Source organism: Silene latifolia, chromosome 9 (assembly GCF_048544455.1).
Source record: "Silene latifolia isolate original U9 population chromosome 9, ASM4854445v1, whole genome shotgun sequence".
In the NCBI taxonomy this organism is placed as follows: Eukaryota; Viridiplantae; Streptophyta; class Magnoliopsida; order Caryophyllales; family Caryophyllaceae; genus Silene; species Silene latifolia.
The window spans coordinates 55,671,654-55,688,769 of NC_133534.1; the positions used below are offsets into that span (position 1 = coordinate 55,671,654).

The window sequence follows — 17,116 nt, forward strand, 5'->3', positions numbered from 1 at the left end:
ATGGCAAGAAGGAGTCTATACTCGAATAATCATTCATAATTCAAGAATTTGAAGGAGATGGCTAAAATTATTTGATGTTTTTTAGTTAAAGGTAGACAAATGAAAAAAAATTTGTTAGAAAAGGTAGTTTGGTGAAAAAAAATTGTAATGAATAAAATGAATATTGCGTGAATAAACTCTTTTTTTTAATAATGTTATTGTTAATGTTAGTGTGTAAAGCTCTAAATTAACAACCCGATCGGTGTCAAGTTCACAGACACGCCCCAGCTCTGTTCCTCCCTCTTCATCTCTCATAATTCATGCCCATTTTCACATCATAAATCTAAGATCCATCTTTCGTACGTTGTTAATTCTCCTTATTTCAATTAGATCTTCTTAATTATTCATTCCTGCTAATCTATAATCCCCTAATTCAATTCAAATTGTTTTATAATCATACCTTTTTGATAATTTAATTTTGTGTTTTCGTGAATTTAGGGTTTTACTGATGATCCGATTAATTTAGGGATCGAATAAGAATACAAAATGGATTGGTTTGGGGCGAGAGTTTCAAACTTGGGGAACTTGGATTTAGCAGGTGCAGTTAATAAGCTTCAAGAGAGTGTCAAAAATATTGAGAAGAATTTTGATAATGCTCTTGGTTTAGAAGATTCTTCTCAATCCTCCATTGATGGTATTTTCTTTTTCTTCATTTTCTGCAAATTGTATATGATTTCATAAAAATGCTCTATTGAGTTTGAATCGTTGCTTCCGGATTTTGATATTTGTGCTGGCTGGTAGAGATCACAATGTCTAGAAAGATAAGCCAGATGTCGCGATTCGATTCTATTTGGTTAGTTTCTTGTTGTTGGTTGGCTGTTTTAGCCGGGGTTGGTTTTGTTGATAGTCAGAAGTAGTAGTAGTAGTAGTAGTAGTAGTAAGGGAATGTGGGAAAATGTGGGTTTTCGAATTGAGGTGGTCAGTGTCAGGCTGTCTGGTGGAGTGTCGAACGGGGGTGGGGGTTGTTGGAAATATAGTATCACTATAGGGGCGAAGATATAATTAGAGAATATTTGTTGTTGTGTCGTGGTATGGAGGCCACTGAACGAGAAACGAAATCGCCCCGACTACGGTACAAATCGCGTCGTCCCCCAAGGTCACAAAACACTCCTAAAAGTTGTGTACTCAACTATTAGGAGTTGAACTCATATGGTATGCTCAAAATTATCATAGAGAAGGTAGTAAAGATATATGAAGATATGTAATTCTCAAATGACTACAGTTCTCTATTTATAGTGGTTATTAGCACCATAACTACAAAGTTAGTGGCCTAACCACCACCATCAACATGGGACAAAAAACATGGAGTTAGTGGCTATAATTATGCAAGTAGTGGAGAAAGTGTAGAAATTTTCTTACGAGGAAAATGGAAGGCTTCTCTATGATGTAATGTATTTAGACAATATTACTAGCCTTTGCATTGCTTCCAACAATCCCCCACTAATGCAAATGATAGACAAAATTCTGAGCATATTAATAAGGATTGATACTTAAGCATTAATATCTTTCGATTTGAATCAACACATAGTGAAATGAAACAATTCTTTCATCACCTAGAGAGTGAACGAATCTTGAACTCCTAGACCCCGGGGTAAATTCCAAACACATATCTCACCTTAAGTTCCAGACGAGTTCCGCGATACAATTCAACAAATTTATGGCCAAATGAACCTTGGGATTCTCACGAGTGCTCTAGAGAGATAACCTAGTCTCTCATAGAAGGAGGCCAATCCTTCACACTCACGTAGGTGATTCCAACAAGTCTATCTCCATATAAACCACTCAAGCATGAGCTATAGAATCATTAAGAGCTCTAAGGCTCAACCTCTCAACATAGCGGTGTATCCATCAGGTCCTTCTCAATAAGACCACCCAAATAAAGGGATATAGATTCATTAAAAGATCTAAGGCTCAACCTTTCAACATTGCGGTGAATCCATCAAGTCCTTCTCAATAGGACCACCCAAATAAAGGGATATAGATTCATTAAGAGATATATCTCAGCCTCCATCATTACGGTGATCTCATCAAGTCCGTCTCACAAGGACCACCCAATTTTGGGTTATAAGACCATTAAGAGCTATATGCTCAACCTTCCAAAATAGTGTACATGTCATAGGAATGGGATGTGTACACAAGTATGAGTTATCTATGGCTTCGTTAGACCACCCTTGCATAACAAGTTCCGGTATCCACCACAAATTCCTCAACTAATAGGCTTTTGCCCCATTCCCCTCGACAATTCTAGGACTTCTTTCTTTCTTAGTCCATTCGCTTAAATATGCTCCACTCAAATTTCACAAAGATAATAATATGTGAGCATATTATTCTCAATCAATTTTCTCAAATCTCAAATCTGTATAAAATGTGTAAATCTGCAAGTCATTATACACATTATTTTAGCATTATTGAGTTGATATTAGCATTATGCTAAAGATAAACATTAGGGAAAACTCCATGCCCCCACAATTAAGTAGTAGCTAATAATAGCTTCACAATCACCCTGCATCTTACCCAGCAAGATTAAGAGCAATATAATATGCTTACACAACAGACAAGGTTATAATAGTCTTCTCAATAGACTTAAAACAAGATCCCCATTAAAGGTGGAAATGTATAGTACTCACCATAGTACTCACCTTGACGATCGTCATTACCATTTGGTCGATCCAATATCTTTCTAGACATCCAACATAATGCAATTCTTAATATTGCACATTAGGCACTTCACCAAATGTGAATGATAACTTTGGTGATGAATACACAAACAAAATGTACGTAGCTTCATAAGCTACATTGAAGCAACTATAATTATACATATTAGACTTCTCACAATAGTCAAAACATGCTCTCTTATAACTCATTAGCATCATTGTTCTAATTAAATATAGAGCTCGTACTCTCATGTCGTTTAAAAGAACAAATAATCTTCTTTATTATTTTCTCTTTCTAATAAATTGACATAGAATAAAGGATACACATAGTGTTTGTGATTTTGCACCCAAAATCATATTATTTACCAAAGCTCTATATACATCATCATTCTTATATTAGAAAACAACGAATCTCGATGATTGTTTCACTTATATTTACTCTTTGCAAATCCACAATATTTTACAAAAAGAATTTGACTTCTTACCAACATAAAATCAATCATCATAATCTCGTATAGTGTGGTGTAAGCAAAATGTAACATAAATAATTGAACCTTACGCAACCATTATTTATTGATTATAACCTTTATCCAACAAATTAATACTTCTAATTTTGGTTCAATTAGCCACACGTATAAAACATACGATCTAATTTTTGTTCAATTAGCCACGTATAAAACATACGATTATCATTTTCTCTACACCCCCACAAACAAAGATATACATACTCTTCACAAATTATAAGATATCAACTCTAAAATTGATGAATAAATTTATCAAATAAGTTGAACGTCTTCCCCCACATGTTGTCACGCCAGAAATTAGTGACAAACATAATCGTTGAAACAAAATATACACATTATTCATTCATCATTTCAACTTTTAGATATCATATAATCATTGACAAATTATGTTCTCCATAATCTACTTTTATGAAGCTTTGACAAATAATCATTTCCAATTTTTTGTCACATGTCCAAGATACTATATAAATTTAAAACAAAATATTTAATCCCCACATTTGGTTCATAACTCAAATATCAATTTTAGTTTGTCTCATAATCAAAACTAAATAACCAATCCAAATGTGTGAAATATTTTGCTTGATAAACATATTGTACACATAACAATATCTTGGACACGCAACCATTCTAGCTACTTGTCATTCAAAATCTTGGAACAATTGCATTCACATAATCTCGAAATCAATTATTAAAAGTAATTTTACCAAGATTATAGACATGTCTTACTAAATAAAGTAGTAGCTTGAACATATGAATGATTAAGGCATATATAATTTGACCAAACCTTCATATTTATCATCATAAATATTTGTAAAGGAAATTCACGGGAACATACCTTAATCACAAGAATGAATTGAGCAATAAAATTATAGATAATACCATTCTTTTATGAATCTTCATAAACTTTTCAGCACACTACCATGACATTACTATCCATTTTAAGGAAGCTAAATGACAGAATCTGCTCACGGCTTCAACTACAAAGTTGTAGCCCTTCTTCTTAGCTTTCCAACGCCATATTACACGCCTCAAACAAAGGTCTAGAGGCCGAGTTATGGCCAAAATACCGACGTTCTGTCTCACTCCCAACGGGCTGAATCTTCTAGACGAAAATAAATATTTTCTCCAATCAAATGATTCTCAATAATGAGAACACAACAACAATAATAGTGACAAGATTTCGTTTCTCAATTGTTGGAAATATAGTATCACTATAGGGGCGAAGATATAATTAGAGAATATTTGTTGTTGTGTCGTGGTATGGAGGCCACTGAATGAGAAACGAAATCGTCCCGACTACGGTACAAATCGATGTAGGCGTCGTCTCCCAAGGTCACAAAACACTCCTAAAAATTGTGTACTCAACTATTAGGAGTTGAACTCATATGGTATGCTCAAAATTATCATATGAGTTCAACTCCTAATAGTTGAGTACACAACTTTTAGGAGTGTTTTGTGACCTTGGGGGACGACGCCTACATCGATTTGTACCGTAGTCGGGGCGATTTCGTTTCTCATTCAGTGGCCTCCATACCACGACACAACAACAAATATTCTCTAATTATATCTTCGCCCCTATAGTGATACTATATTTCCAACAGGGGTTGTCTTTGTCTTACTTCTACATTGCCCTTTTTAACTTGGTAGAGGTTTGGTTGCGTACACTTTGGACCTCTCTTGTGCCATGCAGGACAATTCTTACTGGTTACTATCGCCGTAGAGTAGTGGTCTTTATTATTACTTTGACTTTTCTTGTGGGGCCATATACGACCTCAGTTCTACACTTTTCCTACCATTAACAGATGGGGAGGCTTGCATGACAAATGTGAAGGAAGAGGCTGGTTTTATGAATCACGGATTATATATTTTGACGATCTTAAGCCTTGTGTCCCAAACAACTTCTAAATTTCTAATTTATTTTGTGTTTTTAAAGATGTTTCCCTGTACCCATATCGTCATCCTAGGATAAGGTCCCTGTGTCTCAAATTTTATGTCATGGACTCATGGCTACTCCAACACTTAGATATAATCATACGTGCACGTATAGGCCCATGCCGGACACGGAGGCTGAGTAACATAGGTAGTTATACGGCTTGAAGGTTAGGATTAGACTGTAATATTTGGGACTTTGGGGACAGGGAAGTGCTATTGTTTGTGAATATGTTATGATGAGACAAAAGGAGGGTTTTTTTTATTTAATTGTCATTTGAATTCACGCAATGGCCAACCCGACTGTCATTTTGCCTGAATGCTACTCGCTTGGGTGAAGCTCTATTATCAAAACTCTCAAGCACACTATACCTTTGGAATCCAACATTTGAACATTTGACTCTTCATAGGATGATGGTTGGAGATGCAAATCCGAGTTGTCATTTTCTGATCTATTTCTGCTGAATTGCATGTATCAGCTTCTGGACAGCGGACCTCTACTAGCAGGAATGCGCTATTTGATCCTGTTATGGCATTTATGGGGCAAAAAGAAGAGGAGAGTGAAGATGAATCAAAGGCAAATGAAAGGCCACAAGATGATGAACTAAGCAAAACCAACGATGATTTGCCAGTAAAATCAGAAACCACTGAGGGCCCATCTTCTGTTGATGGGCAGAAAGATGATGTAGTTGATGATGATGGGAACCCTGCAACCGAGAAACTTTTGCCTCTTGAAGTAGATAAGGATTTAAAAGAACAAAAGGATCATGTTGACTCTGAAACTGTGGAGGAAGCTAGTTCTGCAACTAAGGACTCTGGTGAAGCCAAATCCGATGCACAGGAGCCTGATGACTCACCTGAATCCACAAGTCAAGATGCCGTGACAATGGAGTCATCAGAGGAGTCCTATATCAAGGAGCAGGCTGATATGAGATCTTCAGAAGAACACGAGTCATATGAAACCACGGTGCAGGCTAATCACACAGATGAAGAACATAGTCATAATGGTATTACTAGGGAAGTGAGCAATGAGTTTGATATGCAAGAAGCCATGCAAGAGTCAACTGTGGGCTCCACTCTGACAGTGGAAGGGCCAAGTGATGACAAGACTGGCAATCAGATTGAGGATTCTGAGACCAGTGATGTTACTGCTGTTGTTGTCGAATCTGGCATCCCTACTGAGTCCCAAAACCATACCTTGCTGACTGAACTTTCTAATGTTCATGGTAATGAGATTGTATCTAATGAAGTAAGTCAGGAGAATGATGAAAAGATTGAAGAGCCGAAGCCATCTGGCAAAGATGTAGCTCATGGGAAGGATGATAGACTTAGCCCCACATTCGATGCTTCTGACTCGGCACATGCTGTCCTTGAGCTAGACAAGGTTAGAAAGGAGATGAAAATGATGGAAGCTGCATTGCAAGGAGCTGCTCGACAAGCTCAAGTACGTATGCTTTCAGTCCACTTGTGGAATGACATGGAATTTGTCATTGATACAAGTCTTAACAGTTGAAGTTACTCATTACTACACACTATTGGGTGACTAGCTGTTACAGGTATCTTTTTGTTATTGTTTTCTGTTCTCCAGACCAAAGCTGATGAGATTGCTAGGCTGATGCACGAAAACGAACAAATGAAGTCGATTGTCGAAGAATTGAGAGTAAGCTGTTATTTCTCTTAGCCTTCCTATTCCGAAATGTTTTCAATTTTGTCCTTTCTATATAGATATTATGTAGGTAATAATAGAGCTTGCTTTATAATGTACATGGCATGTATTTTGGGGAAGAGAGGTTCATACTAATAATCAATTACCCTTTTCATTTGGGTTCCAATCACCCCGACCAGCAAATACCACTGTTTATTGTTTAATCTATGAATCTGGTTGATTTCTATGACAACCATGCTATGTGCTGACAAGGATTCTAAATGTCTATCTGATTTAAGGAAAGTGTGATTAAAAGAAAAGTTTTTGTGGTAAGTTTCTCCCGTTTAGTCGTGTGCACCAGTACTTTATCCCCATTTCAATTTCCTTCGTAGGGCTTTTAAGAACACAAAGAGTAGGATTTCTTTCTTTTCCCCCCATTCGTTGGTACTTCTTTTCCTCCCATACACAAACGCACATGACCAAGAAAGAAACAGTAAATTTGTTTCATGGCAAAGTTGCAGAGATAATTTCTTCTGGTTTAAACTGTCTAGGCTGGTTGTACAGTGGATCACTTGGACAGAGGAGCATTGTGATTGACATGCTATGTTTTTCAATTAAGACCTGTGACCTTGTAATTTGGTTATTCGTTTGCTGGGTGGAACTTGGAAATATCCAACATGGGTATATGTCCATGTGACTGGCTTGCCTATTTATGAAAAATCTCATATTTTTGGCTTAAAATGAAGTGTGCGAGTGCCATAGACATTGGTACGCATGGTAATATAAAGAGTCAAAATAACATACTGTTTGACGTATACCGGAGAAATGCAGGAGTGTTTGTAAACAAGTAATGTTGTGTACTTACTCAGCTTGTTTGTCTTGAATGTATAACACTTCATACGATGTGCCAAATTGTATTGAATTAATTTTGTAGTACCATTCTATCCTAATAGTTTTAAGGCATTCCGGACCCTTAATTCTATTTCGGTTTTCAAAATCGTTTTAATCTTTTTTTCTCTCGATTTAAATTTTAAGTTTTTATAAAAGCAATCCGGAATTCGATTTTAAAACCTGTAAGTTTACCTTGACTTTGTATTACATTTTCGCTCTCCCTTTTGTTTTTCATTTTTCCCTTTTCTATTGCATTTTGAGGTGTGCGTTCACCCATGGACGGTTCTAAAGGAAGATTCATGTCACCCGACCCCAAATCATTTTGGGATTAAGGCTCTGATGTTGTTGTTGTTGATTCTATCCTAATAGTTGAGCGGTTCTGGGGTAATGCACATTTCAGTTCTAATACTGCATTACTTTTGTGATGTCATTGTGGTGCAATGCACTTTGTCTTTCTGTATACTGGAAAGTTGAATATGAACTTACAATTCAAACTCTTTGCTTTTGAGCCTTTGTCGTTTCTAAAAAAAGCGCTAATATCTATGACAGAGAAAATCCAACGACGCAGAAGTTGAGTCATTACGTGAGGAATATCATCAAAGGGTTGCAACTCTTGAACGTAAGGTATAATTCATTTCTTTCTTTGTCATTTAAGCCCACTTTGTCATATCTTTTATAGTTTTATCTTCCAAGCACATCAAATTCTTTACATTGAGCAATTTAACTTCCATTTAAAGAAAATGTCGGTGAAAGAGGTCATCTTAATGAAGGTTTGTCCATCTAAGCAAGGTTTCTTCTTCTTACTTGACCGTGGCCTATTTCGACACATGTAATGTGGCACATTGAATATAGTTCTGACAGGGTTACTGGATTCGCTCCGGATTCGCTCGAGTACCCTACGAATCGCGAATTGTTAAGAGCGAATTCTATTTTGCCGCTTACTGAAAATACATATAACACACATTCTATAAGAGCAAATCGCGAATTGGTGAGGGCGTATTCATAATGAATCCGGCAACCAACTTCTGAGGATTTAGTTGTCTTTCCAAATAGTTTGATCTGTGTAAAGAATACATATTATATTTGCTGGAAGTCTCTTGTTTTAGTACTTTTTTGAAACTTCTTTGGCTTTTAGGTGTATGCTCTTACCAAGGAAAGAGATACATTAAGACGAGAGCAGAACAAGAGAACTGACGCTGCTGCTCTTCTGAAGGAAAAAGATGAAATCATTACTCAAGTCATGGCCGAGGGTGAGAGCTAAATGAGTACCTGTTCTTATTTTATGGTAAATTTTGTATATATAGTTAAAGCGTAGAACTAGATGAAGTTGAGTATACTTCGTGATTTTGAAAGGTGTGCATCATAAACTTGAGACACATGGTTCACAAACAAATTTGTACTCCCTTAATAAAATTTCATGTAACAACGCTTTTTAAATTTTAATGACTAACAATTAAACAAGTAATAGCTGGAGATAATGGGGGCAAAGGCAGGACAAAAGAAACTAGAAGAAAGATATATGAAAATTGCACAGTAGCATGACTTCTCCATCTCCTGTACAAGTTTCATCTAAGGCACCTTGAGATGTTTTGGCCTGGGTTTCTGGAGTCATTTGACCCTCAGCGGTCTCAGTATATCATGCTACCTCTCCGAGCCTTGCACCCAAGCACAGTTTTGCAAAACTAGTATATAGTGCTCATCTTGGTTGATATTCTGGGTTACTCAGGTTGTTCATATTACCATGTGTAGACCTTGGAACACGGATATAACACGTGGTCACCTGATTTTAAGCCGATAACATTTAGATTTAACATTAACACGCGGATGTCAAACACTCACCCGTATCAGATGTTTCTAATCGAGTCTGAGTAACATAAACTCATTAAGGCCAAGTCCAAGTTTCTAATGTAGAAGCTATTGATTAGAATGAGAGAGGTATTACCTTTCGTTGTTTACTTGATTTATCTCATGTAGCTTTTTTCAGAGCGGTGGTAGGTAGGGATCTTTAAAGTTCAGTCATCACATAGTGACACTATTGTGTATTATACGTAGTGACACTATTGTGTATTATACTGAACTGCTGCTCAATACCTTATTGATTCTATTACAGGGGAAGAGCTCTCAAAGAAACAAGCAGCTCAAGAAGCTCAAATTAGAAAATTAAGGGCTCAGGTTTGCAAATTGATTTTCAACTCCCTACCAAAAGCTAAACTATTTCTTTGAGTAATAACTTTATATATTATTTTCCTTAAAATCCAGGTTAGAGAAATGGATGAAGAGAAGAAGTCTTTGATTGCCAAGCTACAGGTAATTGATCTGAGGGTATATCCTTGTAAGTTGGTCTGAATTGATTAATCTGATGCGCTTTTAGAAGGGGCATAGTTGGAATAGTTAGTTCTCATAATGCCTGAAGAAACTGAATTTGTACATCCCCTGAGCATGAAACAGAAGATGTGCTTCCGTTATTGTTTCTTTACTTTATATGATAGCAAAATATTATTTTTATCGAAACAATAAAGGCGCAATAGTGGACAAGGAACCCTCAGTTGCTAGCATAAAAAAATGTCAACCCTGTTAAATAAATGTAAGGGAAGTACCCCTGCCTTGGGCCCAGAAACTAGAGATATAGTCCTCATCGATTTAGATATTTATTGAATGTCACACCTGAAAACAAATACAAATTTCAAAGTTTATTTCTTAATCTAACTACTGTTCTTTAGTTTTTCAAACACTTGGATGCTTTGGTATGAAATATCTATTTCAAAAGTTACAAAGCTTTTTTACACACTTTAAAGTTCCATAGCTCAGGGACGCTTTTGCTTTCAATTACCTGGTGCTGCTTTCTGGAGTTGGTTAATTTTGATTTGTTTTTTGGGCTATGGGTATTTACAGTGGATAATGGGTAGTGTATTTTACAAATTTGTGCTTTATATTCCAAGAAAAGTTGTGCCGATAGATCAGCCTTTATTATTATAACCACAATCCTCCATTAGTTGTTGCCTTAGTAAATAAGGGATGGCCAATTACTGTATTCTGGTGTTCTTAATTATAGTTAATTTGACTTTTTTCCCCCTTCTATATCAATACATTGATATTGGATTATTTCGTTAGTTTGGAGAAAATATTATTGGTTCTCGTGTTTAAAACTGATATAGCCTGTAAGTCTGTCTATATTTTGTGTATCTTCGTTGTGGGATCATGTTGATTTGTTGAGTTTGTTTCCTTTCACTAAGTAATCATCTTATATCTTTTAAATATTGTGTATTGAATTCTAGCTACTCATTCAGGTGTTTATATTTCTTGTTCAAGTTCACCTGGTATTAGGTCCGTTGTTATTTTGTTATCATTGAGCACTTCTTTCTGTATGCGTAGCTTGAAGAGAACAAAATTGAGAACATAATGAAAGACAAGGCAGCAACGGAGAAGGTTCTGCAAGATACAATTGAGAAGCACCAAGCCGAGCTTGCTACGCAAAAAGAATATTTCACTAATGCCCTGAATGCAGCAAAGGAGGCTGAATCATTAGCAGAGGCACGAGCCAATAATGAGGCCCGAGCTGAGCTGGAGGGTCGTCTAAGGGAGGCCGAGGAACGGGAAGGAATGCTAGTCCAAGCACTTGAAGAATTAAGACAAACTCTAACCAGACAAGAGCAACAGGTTATCTTCTCATGATTGGCATTATGTTACTCATTTAAACTGATGATGTCTTTTTAGTTTTTCAATTTTATCTGGAAGTAAGGATAATATGCTTGACAACATGATACTGGATGCATGCTCTTTGTAATTCACAGGGAATTGTTAAGGAGGACATGTTACGAAGAGATATAGAGGACCTTCAAAAACGATATCAAGTATGTACTCAATTGATAGTATGTCTATTTGGTCACTCACTGTTAATTGATAGTATGTCTATTTGGTCACTCACTGTTATTCTAATGGCTCATTGAGCTCTCTATGTTTCTTGTACTGTGAAGTAATAGAGACTCGGTGCAATTTATTACGCAGATTTCATTATAAGTTATCTGCCAGCCTCACTATGTCTTTGAATTAGGGGTAATGTTTTTGTTTGTAATTTTGTATAGTTATTCTAATGGTCTTAACGTCTTTGATACCCAGGAAAGTGAGCGCAGGTGTGAGGAACTGGTTTCACAACTTCCTGAATCCACTAGGCCTCTCCTTCGCCAAATTGAAGCTATGCAGGTTGATTCTGTAAAATGATAATTGTCAAGTTTTGCATATTTTCTGGTTTCTGATAACAGCTGTCCCTTTCTGTGTTGCAGGAGACATCTGCCCGGAAGGCTGAAGCTTGGGCTACTGTGGAGAGAACTCTTCAATCACGACTTCAGGTATCTGTTTGTTCTCTAGTTTAATTGTGCATCACAACCTTCAGATTGATGTTTACACTCCCCTTTGTGTTAGCACTAATTTTTGTAAAAGGAGTTTAGTGATCGGCAAGAGGGGTATAAATCCTACCCCAATCTTTTGCACTTAGTTTTTTTGGGTTTTGTAAACAGGAAGCAGAAGCCAAGGCTGCGGCTGCTGAGGAAAGAGAGCGATCTATAAATGAGCGCTTATCGCAAACGCTCTCTCGAATAAATGTTCTTGAGGCTCAGGTAATTTCCTTGATGTTTAATTGCTGTGATCCTGGTTTCAAAACTTTTAACAGGAAAAGCCTTATATTCAAAAAAAAAGTGGGTCAGCTAACTTGAACAGTTAGAAGGTGTAGTAGTTCTATGGTGAGGCTTCCACAGTCTACAAGGCCTTATTTACTTCACTCCTCATAACCCGCATAGACCCAAGCACACCCACTCACCATCTTTTCAAATTTTATTCTTTAATTTCTTGCTCATCACAATCCACCGCACTCTCTGACTGCCTGCCACTACGAACCCCACACGACCACCATTCCACCACCACCCTCCACCTAAACCACACCATCTGATCCCCTCAGACCTTCACCCCCCGTTTTTTTGACCGTCTCCTACCACGTAGATCCCCACCTCCAACCAACCTCAGCTGTAGGCGTAGCCTACCCCCATTCCCCCACTCGACAGTTAATGTTACAATCCCCCATCTCCCAAGTCTCTTTTTGCTGAAGGTAGTTGACTAGGGGTATGAGGGAGAAAGATAGCCAGAGGGGAAAGAAAATGGTAGCTTATGCAGATTGTTTTTGTAGATTTCATGCCTCAGAACGGAGCAGACACAACTAAATAAATCCCTTGAAAAGGAAAGACAAAGGGCAGCTGAGAATCGGCAAGAGTACCTTGCAGCAAAGGAAGTAGCTGATACTCATGAAGGCCGTGTACGTCAGCTGGAAGAGGAGATCAAGGAACTTAAAAGAAAACACAAAAGTGAATTGCAAGAATCACTAGCCCATAGAGAACTTCTTCAGCAGGTTGGAAGCTCTTCAAATTGGGCATATATTGTGACTGCATTTCAGTTCAATCATTTTTGTCCTGGCATTTTAACAAAATGTATAAACATAGGATTTAGAGCGGGAGAAAGCAGCTAAATCAGATTTGGAGAAGGCAGCCAGTGCACAGTCTGCTTCTTTGGCGGAACAAAGTCCAACGTCGAAGAACAAGTCGGCCTTTGAAAATGGTACAAAGTGTAATGTTAAGAAGTGTTACTTCGAGTCTTCAACACTTCACGTTGGATGCGTCTCATGTCCGACACTCTTGACTTTCGGACATGGCAAAACACCTCATTTAAGGCCAAAACAAGAATCTGTCAATTGATACCATGCCACGTCCAACACTTGCAAGAGTCAGATTAATGTTTGTTTTTTAGAATAGCAATATTAAGAATTTTTGGCCCCCTAAAATATGGAATGCTTGTGTAGGGATGTTAACCCGTAAACTATCAACTGCAAGCAGTGTGGGCAACATGGAAGAAAGCTTCTTCTTGCAGGCATCTCTTGGCTCTTCTAGCACTTTTCTGGAGCGGAGGAATTCTGGAGAGGCCACCATGAGCCCCTATTATCTAAAAAGCATGACACCAAGTACATTTGAAGCTACTCTTCGGCAAAAGGAGGGTGAACTTGCATCCTATATGTCACGGCTGGTATGAATTTCCAATATCTGTTTACTTAAATAGAAAACCCTGAACCCTTATAGGCTTTTACTCAATTTTGCTGCATTGGTTATTTGATTAGTTTTAAATAGCAGGCTTGAGGGGTACTTAAGCCAAACTCAATTAAGTGCTAGCCAAAACGCCACTTCTATGCAATTCGCCTTTTTTACATCTAATTCTTTAATTATGCCTGCTCTTTGCCACATTATCTTTAGCTTTCACTCCTTTACGTGTTCGGCCAGTTTACAATCCTAAAAAGGGTATTGTTTCACATAGTTCTTACTTTGAAAATACAATTACCCCACTGCCTCAATGGCTCCCACAATTTTTAGGGTTTTGTAGGGTCGGTTGTACGCAGCCTTACCCATGGGTCAACAACACAAAGAGGTTGTTTCCGAGTGACCCAAGATGAAAATTGAGAACTGCATCGAAGGACTCCTACTTTACAATAGAAAAAAGCGCAGCCACACTTTGTAAATACAACTGTGTTTACAAAAAGGGTGCACCTTGTGTCGACAAGGCACTGCCTTTGCCTTGCGCTTCGTTGCCTCGGCGAGGGTTACTCCTTTTCAAGCTAAGCTGGATGATAACATAACTGTACATTGCTTACCACGTTAAAAGTGTGTTGTCAGGCCCCTTTCTTGTTTAGTTTACCTTTAATACTGCTGCCTATCTGTAGACACTAAAAACAAGTAAATGTGGTTATTTGAAGTGCTTGACTAACGTGCAAGTGGACATGTGGGAAGCGTGATCTTGTCTGGTCGCCTTGCTGTAATTACAGTGTACTGTCTGAATAGGGACATTAATAAACAATTAAACATGCTAGAGTCTTAGGGACGGAGGGAGGGAAAAGGCGTTGAAAGTCGCATAAGAAAGTGACTATAAATTCTCGTGTTTTTCAGGCTTCATTAGAATCAATTCGTGATTCACTTGCGGAGGAGCTAGTTAAAATGACGGAGCAGGTTTGGTCTCTGCTCTTTTTTCTATTCATGAGATTTAGTTCTTCAATCCTTACTTGAATGCATTTTACAGTGTGAAAAGTTGCGAACGGAGGCTGCCATGCTTCCTGGAATCCGGGCAGAGTTGGAAGCTCTTCGAAGGAGACACACTGCAGCTCTAGAGCTTATGGGCGAACGTGATGAGGAGGTTTGTTGATTTTTATACAATTACAGCTTGTCTGGTATTGGGTAACAAATTTAGATAATAGTTGAAATTTCTAAAGTATCGTTGGTAATCTTGGTATAAAGTCGAAAGGAAATTAGAACTATGGAGGAATACTTTGGAAGCTCGTGGATTTAGACTAAGTAGAAATAAAACCAAATATTTGGAATGTAGGTTTAGCAAAGGTGGAGGTAGAGAAGCGGGGACAATCACTTTTGATGGGAATATCATTCAAGGATCTGAATTTTTTCGATATTTAGGGTCTATTATTCAAAAAGATGGAGAATTAGATGGAGATGTGGCTCACAGGATTAAAGTTGAGAGACTAAAGGGTAAATTCTAGACATGCATTGTTATATGGCTCGGAGTGTGGGGCTATGAAACAGTCACGCTGAAAAGATGAATGCGACAGAAATTAGTATGCTACGATGGATGTGTGGCCATACAAGGAAGGCTTGAGTTAGAAATGAGGTAGTTCTGGCCCGGATAAAGGGATGTCGAACAGATTAAAGATGGTTTTGGCATGTGAGACGGAGATTGATTAATGTCTCGATTGGGATGCTCGAAAATTGGGGCGGAAAAGATTGTGAGAGGTAGAGTATTGGTGTAATGATTGCCAACCCCAAATCATTTTAGAACTAAGGCTCTGATGTTGTTGTATTGTATTATCAAAGGCCGGCTTGGATTGAAATTTGAGTGTAATAAATTAAATCCTTTGTGTAATGAGCAAAATAAGAAGCTCGAGTATTAGTAAAGATGATGGTGGTTGGTGGAGAAAAATGGTGGATCTATGACCCTCATTTGGGGGTAATCTATGGTGTAGTAGTAGGATTAGTGTTATGATTGCCTTGGGGGAAGCCACATTATATTCTCTCCTGCACAACAATCATTGCACCCAAACATACATTTCCTTTTTGTTTTAGCTCCTTTATCCCCCTTCAATTATTAACGCCAATCGAAACAAAGCCTCGAGTCCAAATGCCATGTACACAACAACAGTAACCGTCATTGGAGCTTTGTTTATTTATTTTACTATCTAGTTTCAATTGTATAGTAAACCATCACAATATTTACTGGTTTCTGTGAATCATTATATTCTTCAGCTGGAAGAACTCCGTGCTGATATTGTAGACTTGAAAGAGATGTATAGAGAGCAAGTTAATTTACTTGTTAACCAGGTAATGTTGCATCATTTTCGCTAAACATTCATTCTAGGCAATGCGTTTATGAATTCATGTTGCTCTTTTGTCTTATATAATGTATATCATCAGATCCAAGGACTTGGCTCACGGACAACCGCGGCTTAGTTGACCACCAGTTTCTGTTTTGTCGTCGTGGTATCGGTCAAAAAACTCATCAGAAAAGTCCAGCCAGTTGAAAGAATGTCAATGATGAAGAAAAGTCATCCCTGATGATGGAGAGTATTCCATTACCATTAGACCTTGTAAATGGGTCAATCTGGTTGAATTAGTTTGTGAAGTCTAATACCATCAAAATGTGACAAACTAAGATTGTTTTAGGAATTCTCTACATTTTTGACAATTTGTTATAGAAAAAGTGAAAAGTGAGGTATGGTGTTGTATAGGAAAAAATGATGATTGTTCCGGTCCCTTCACTTCTTTTGGTTAATCAGTCTTGTGTATTTATGACTTCTTGTAATTTAAGCCGTGTTTCATAAGTATTGAATGCAACGATGATCTCATTCTTTCGGATCACATAAGAAATCTACAAATGTTTTTGTCGTCTTTCCTTTACAAGATTGTAAGGCTGTAAGCCCGAGTATCGTGCCCATCTCTGATTGTATTGTACAATGTGTAAGACACCTTACTCATCGTGCCTATTAGACATACGGGATAAATTACAAGAAACCGGTTGAAAAAAACCTGTTGCAATCCTTGATGCAAATGGAGTTGTGATTGCAATGCTGCGGACATGTTTCAAACACGGTTTGCTTGGAAATTGGGTGCTTATAGATGTTTTGATTACGGGTCTGCGCATTTGCCATGATATTCATTAGCCTCATTGGCCGAGTTTCAATTGTTTTTATTATATTACACCTATCTCATGAACCCACAGTACATCATCGTTATCCCATTCAACGGTCCATCGTATGGAAGTTGCATTTGCCTTACCAAACACGTCAGAACAGTAACAGGCAAAAAAAATGTGCATGTGTTACATTTTTAACCCTTGACATCCAA

The 17,116-nt window shown here is 37.6% G+C and overlaps 1 protein-coding gene across 2 annotated transcripts; it reads left to right on the forward strand.

Moving 5' to 3' along the window:
• The first annotated feature begins 196 nt into the window (after positions 1 to 196).
• Positions 197 to 16,639, forward strand: LOC141599786 (golgin candidate 5). 2 transcript variants are annotated; one of them, XM_074419896.1, is made up of 20 exons: positions 197 to 338; positions 478 to 673; positions 5,626 to 6,590; positions 6,735 to 6,806; positions 8,232 to 8,306; positions 8,818 to 8,932; positions 9,793 to 9,854; positions 9,942 to 9,989; positions 11,055 to 11,339; positions 11,474 to 11,533; positions 11,799 to 11,882; positions 11,963 to 12,028; positions 12,197 to 12,295; positions 12,859 to 13,077; positions 13,169 to 13,283; positions 13,525 to 13,745; positions 14,657 to 14,716; positions 14,787 to 14,900; positions 16,019 to 16,093; positions 16,187 to 16,639. In XM_074419896.1, exons 2-20 carry the CDS (start codon positions 526 to 528, stop codon positions 16,220 to 16,222), a joined length of 2,919 nt encoding a protein of 972 aa, XP_074275997.1. In that variant the 5' UTR covers positions 197 to 338; positions 478 to 525; the 3' UTR covers positions 16,223 to 16,639. The 2 variants fall into 2 exon arrangements, with proteins under 2 accessions (XP_074275997.1, XP_074275998.1); XM_074419897.1 differs by having other exon boundaries at positions 228 to 338; positions 506 to 673.
• The last annotated feature ends 477 nt before the right edge of the window (positions 16,640 to 17,116 follow it).

What these genes read in the sequence shown, in the direction of transcription:
- LOC141599786 (XM_074419896.1), top strand. Translation starts at nt 526, where the DNA reads ATGGATTGGTTTGGGGCGAGAGTTTCAAACTTGGGGAACTTGGATTTA. An exon ending in TACTCAAGTCATGGCCGAGG is followed by an intron (nt 8,933 to 9,792) that starts GTGAGAGCTAAA and finishes ATTCTATTACAG; the next exon opens with GGGAAGAGCTCTCAAAGAAA. An exon ending in CATCCTATATGTCACGGCTG is followed by an intron (nt 13,746 to 14,656) that starts GTATGAATTTCC and finishes CGTGTTTTTCAG; the next exon opens with GCTTCATTAGAATCAATTCG.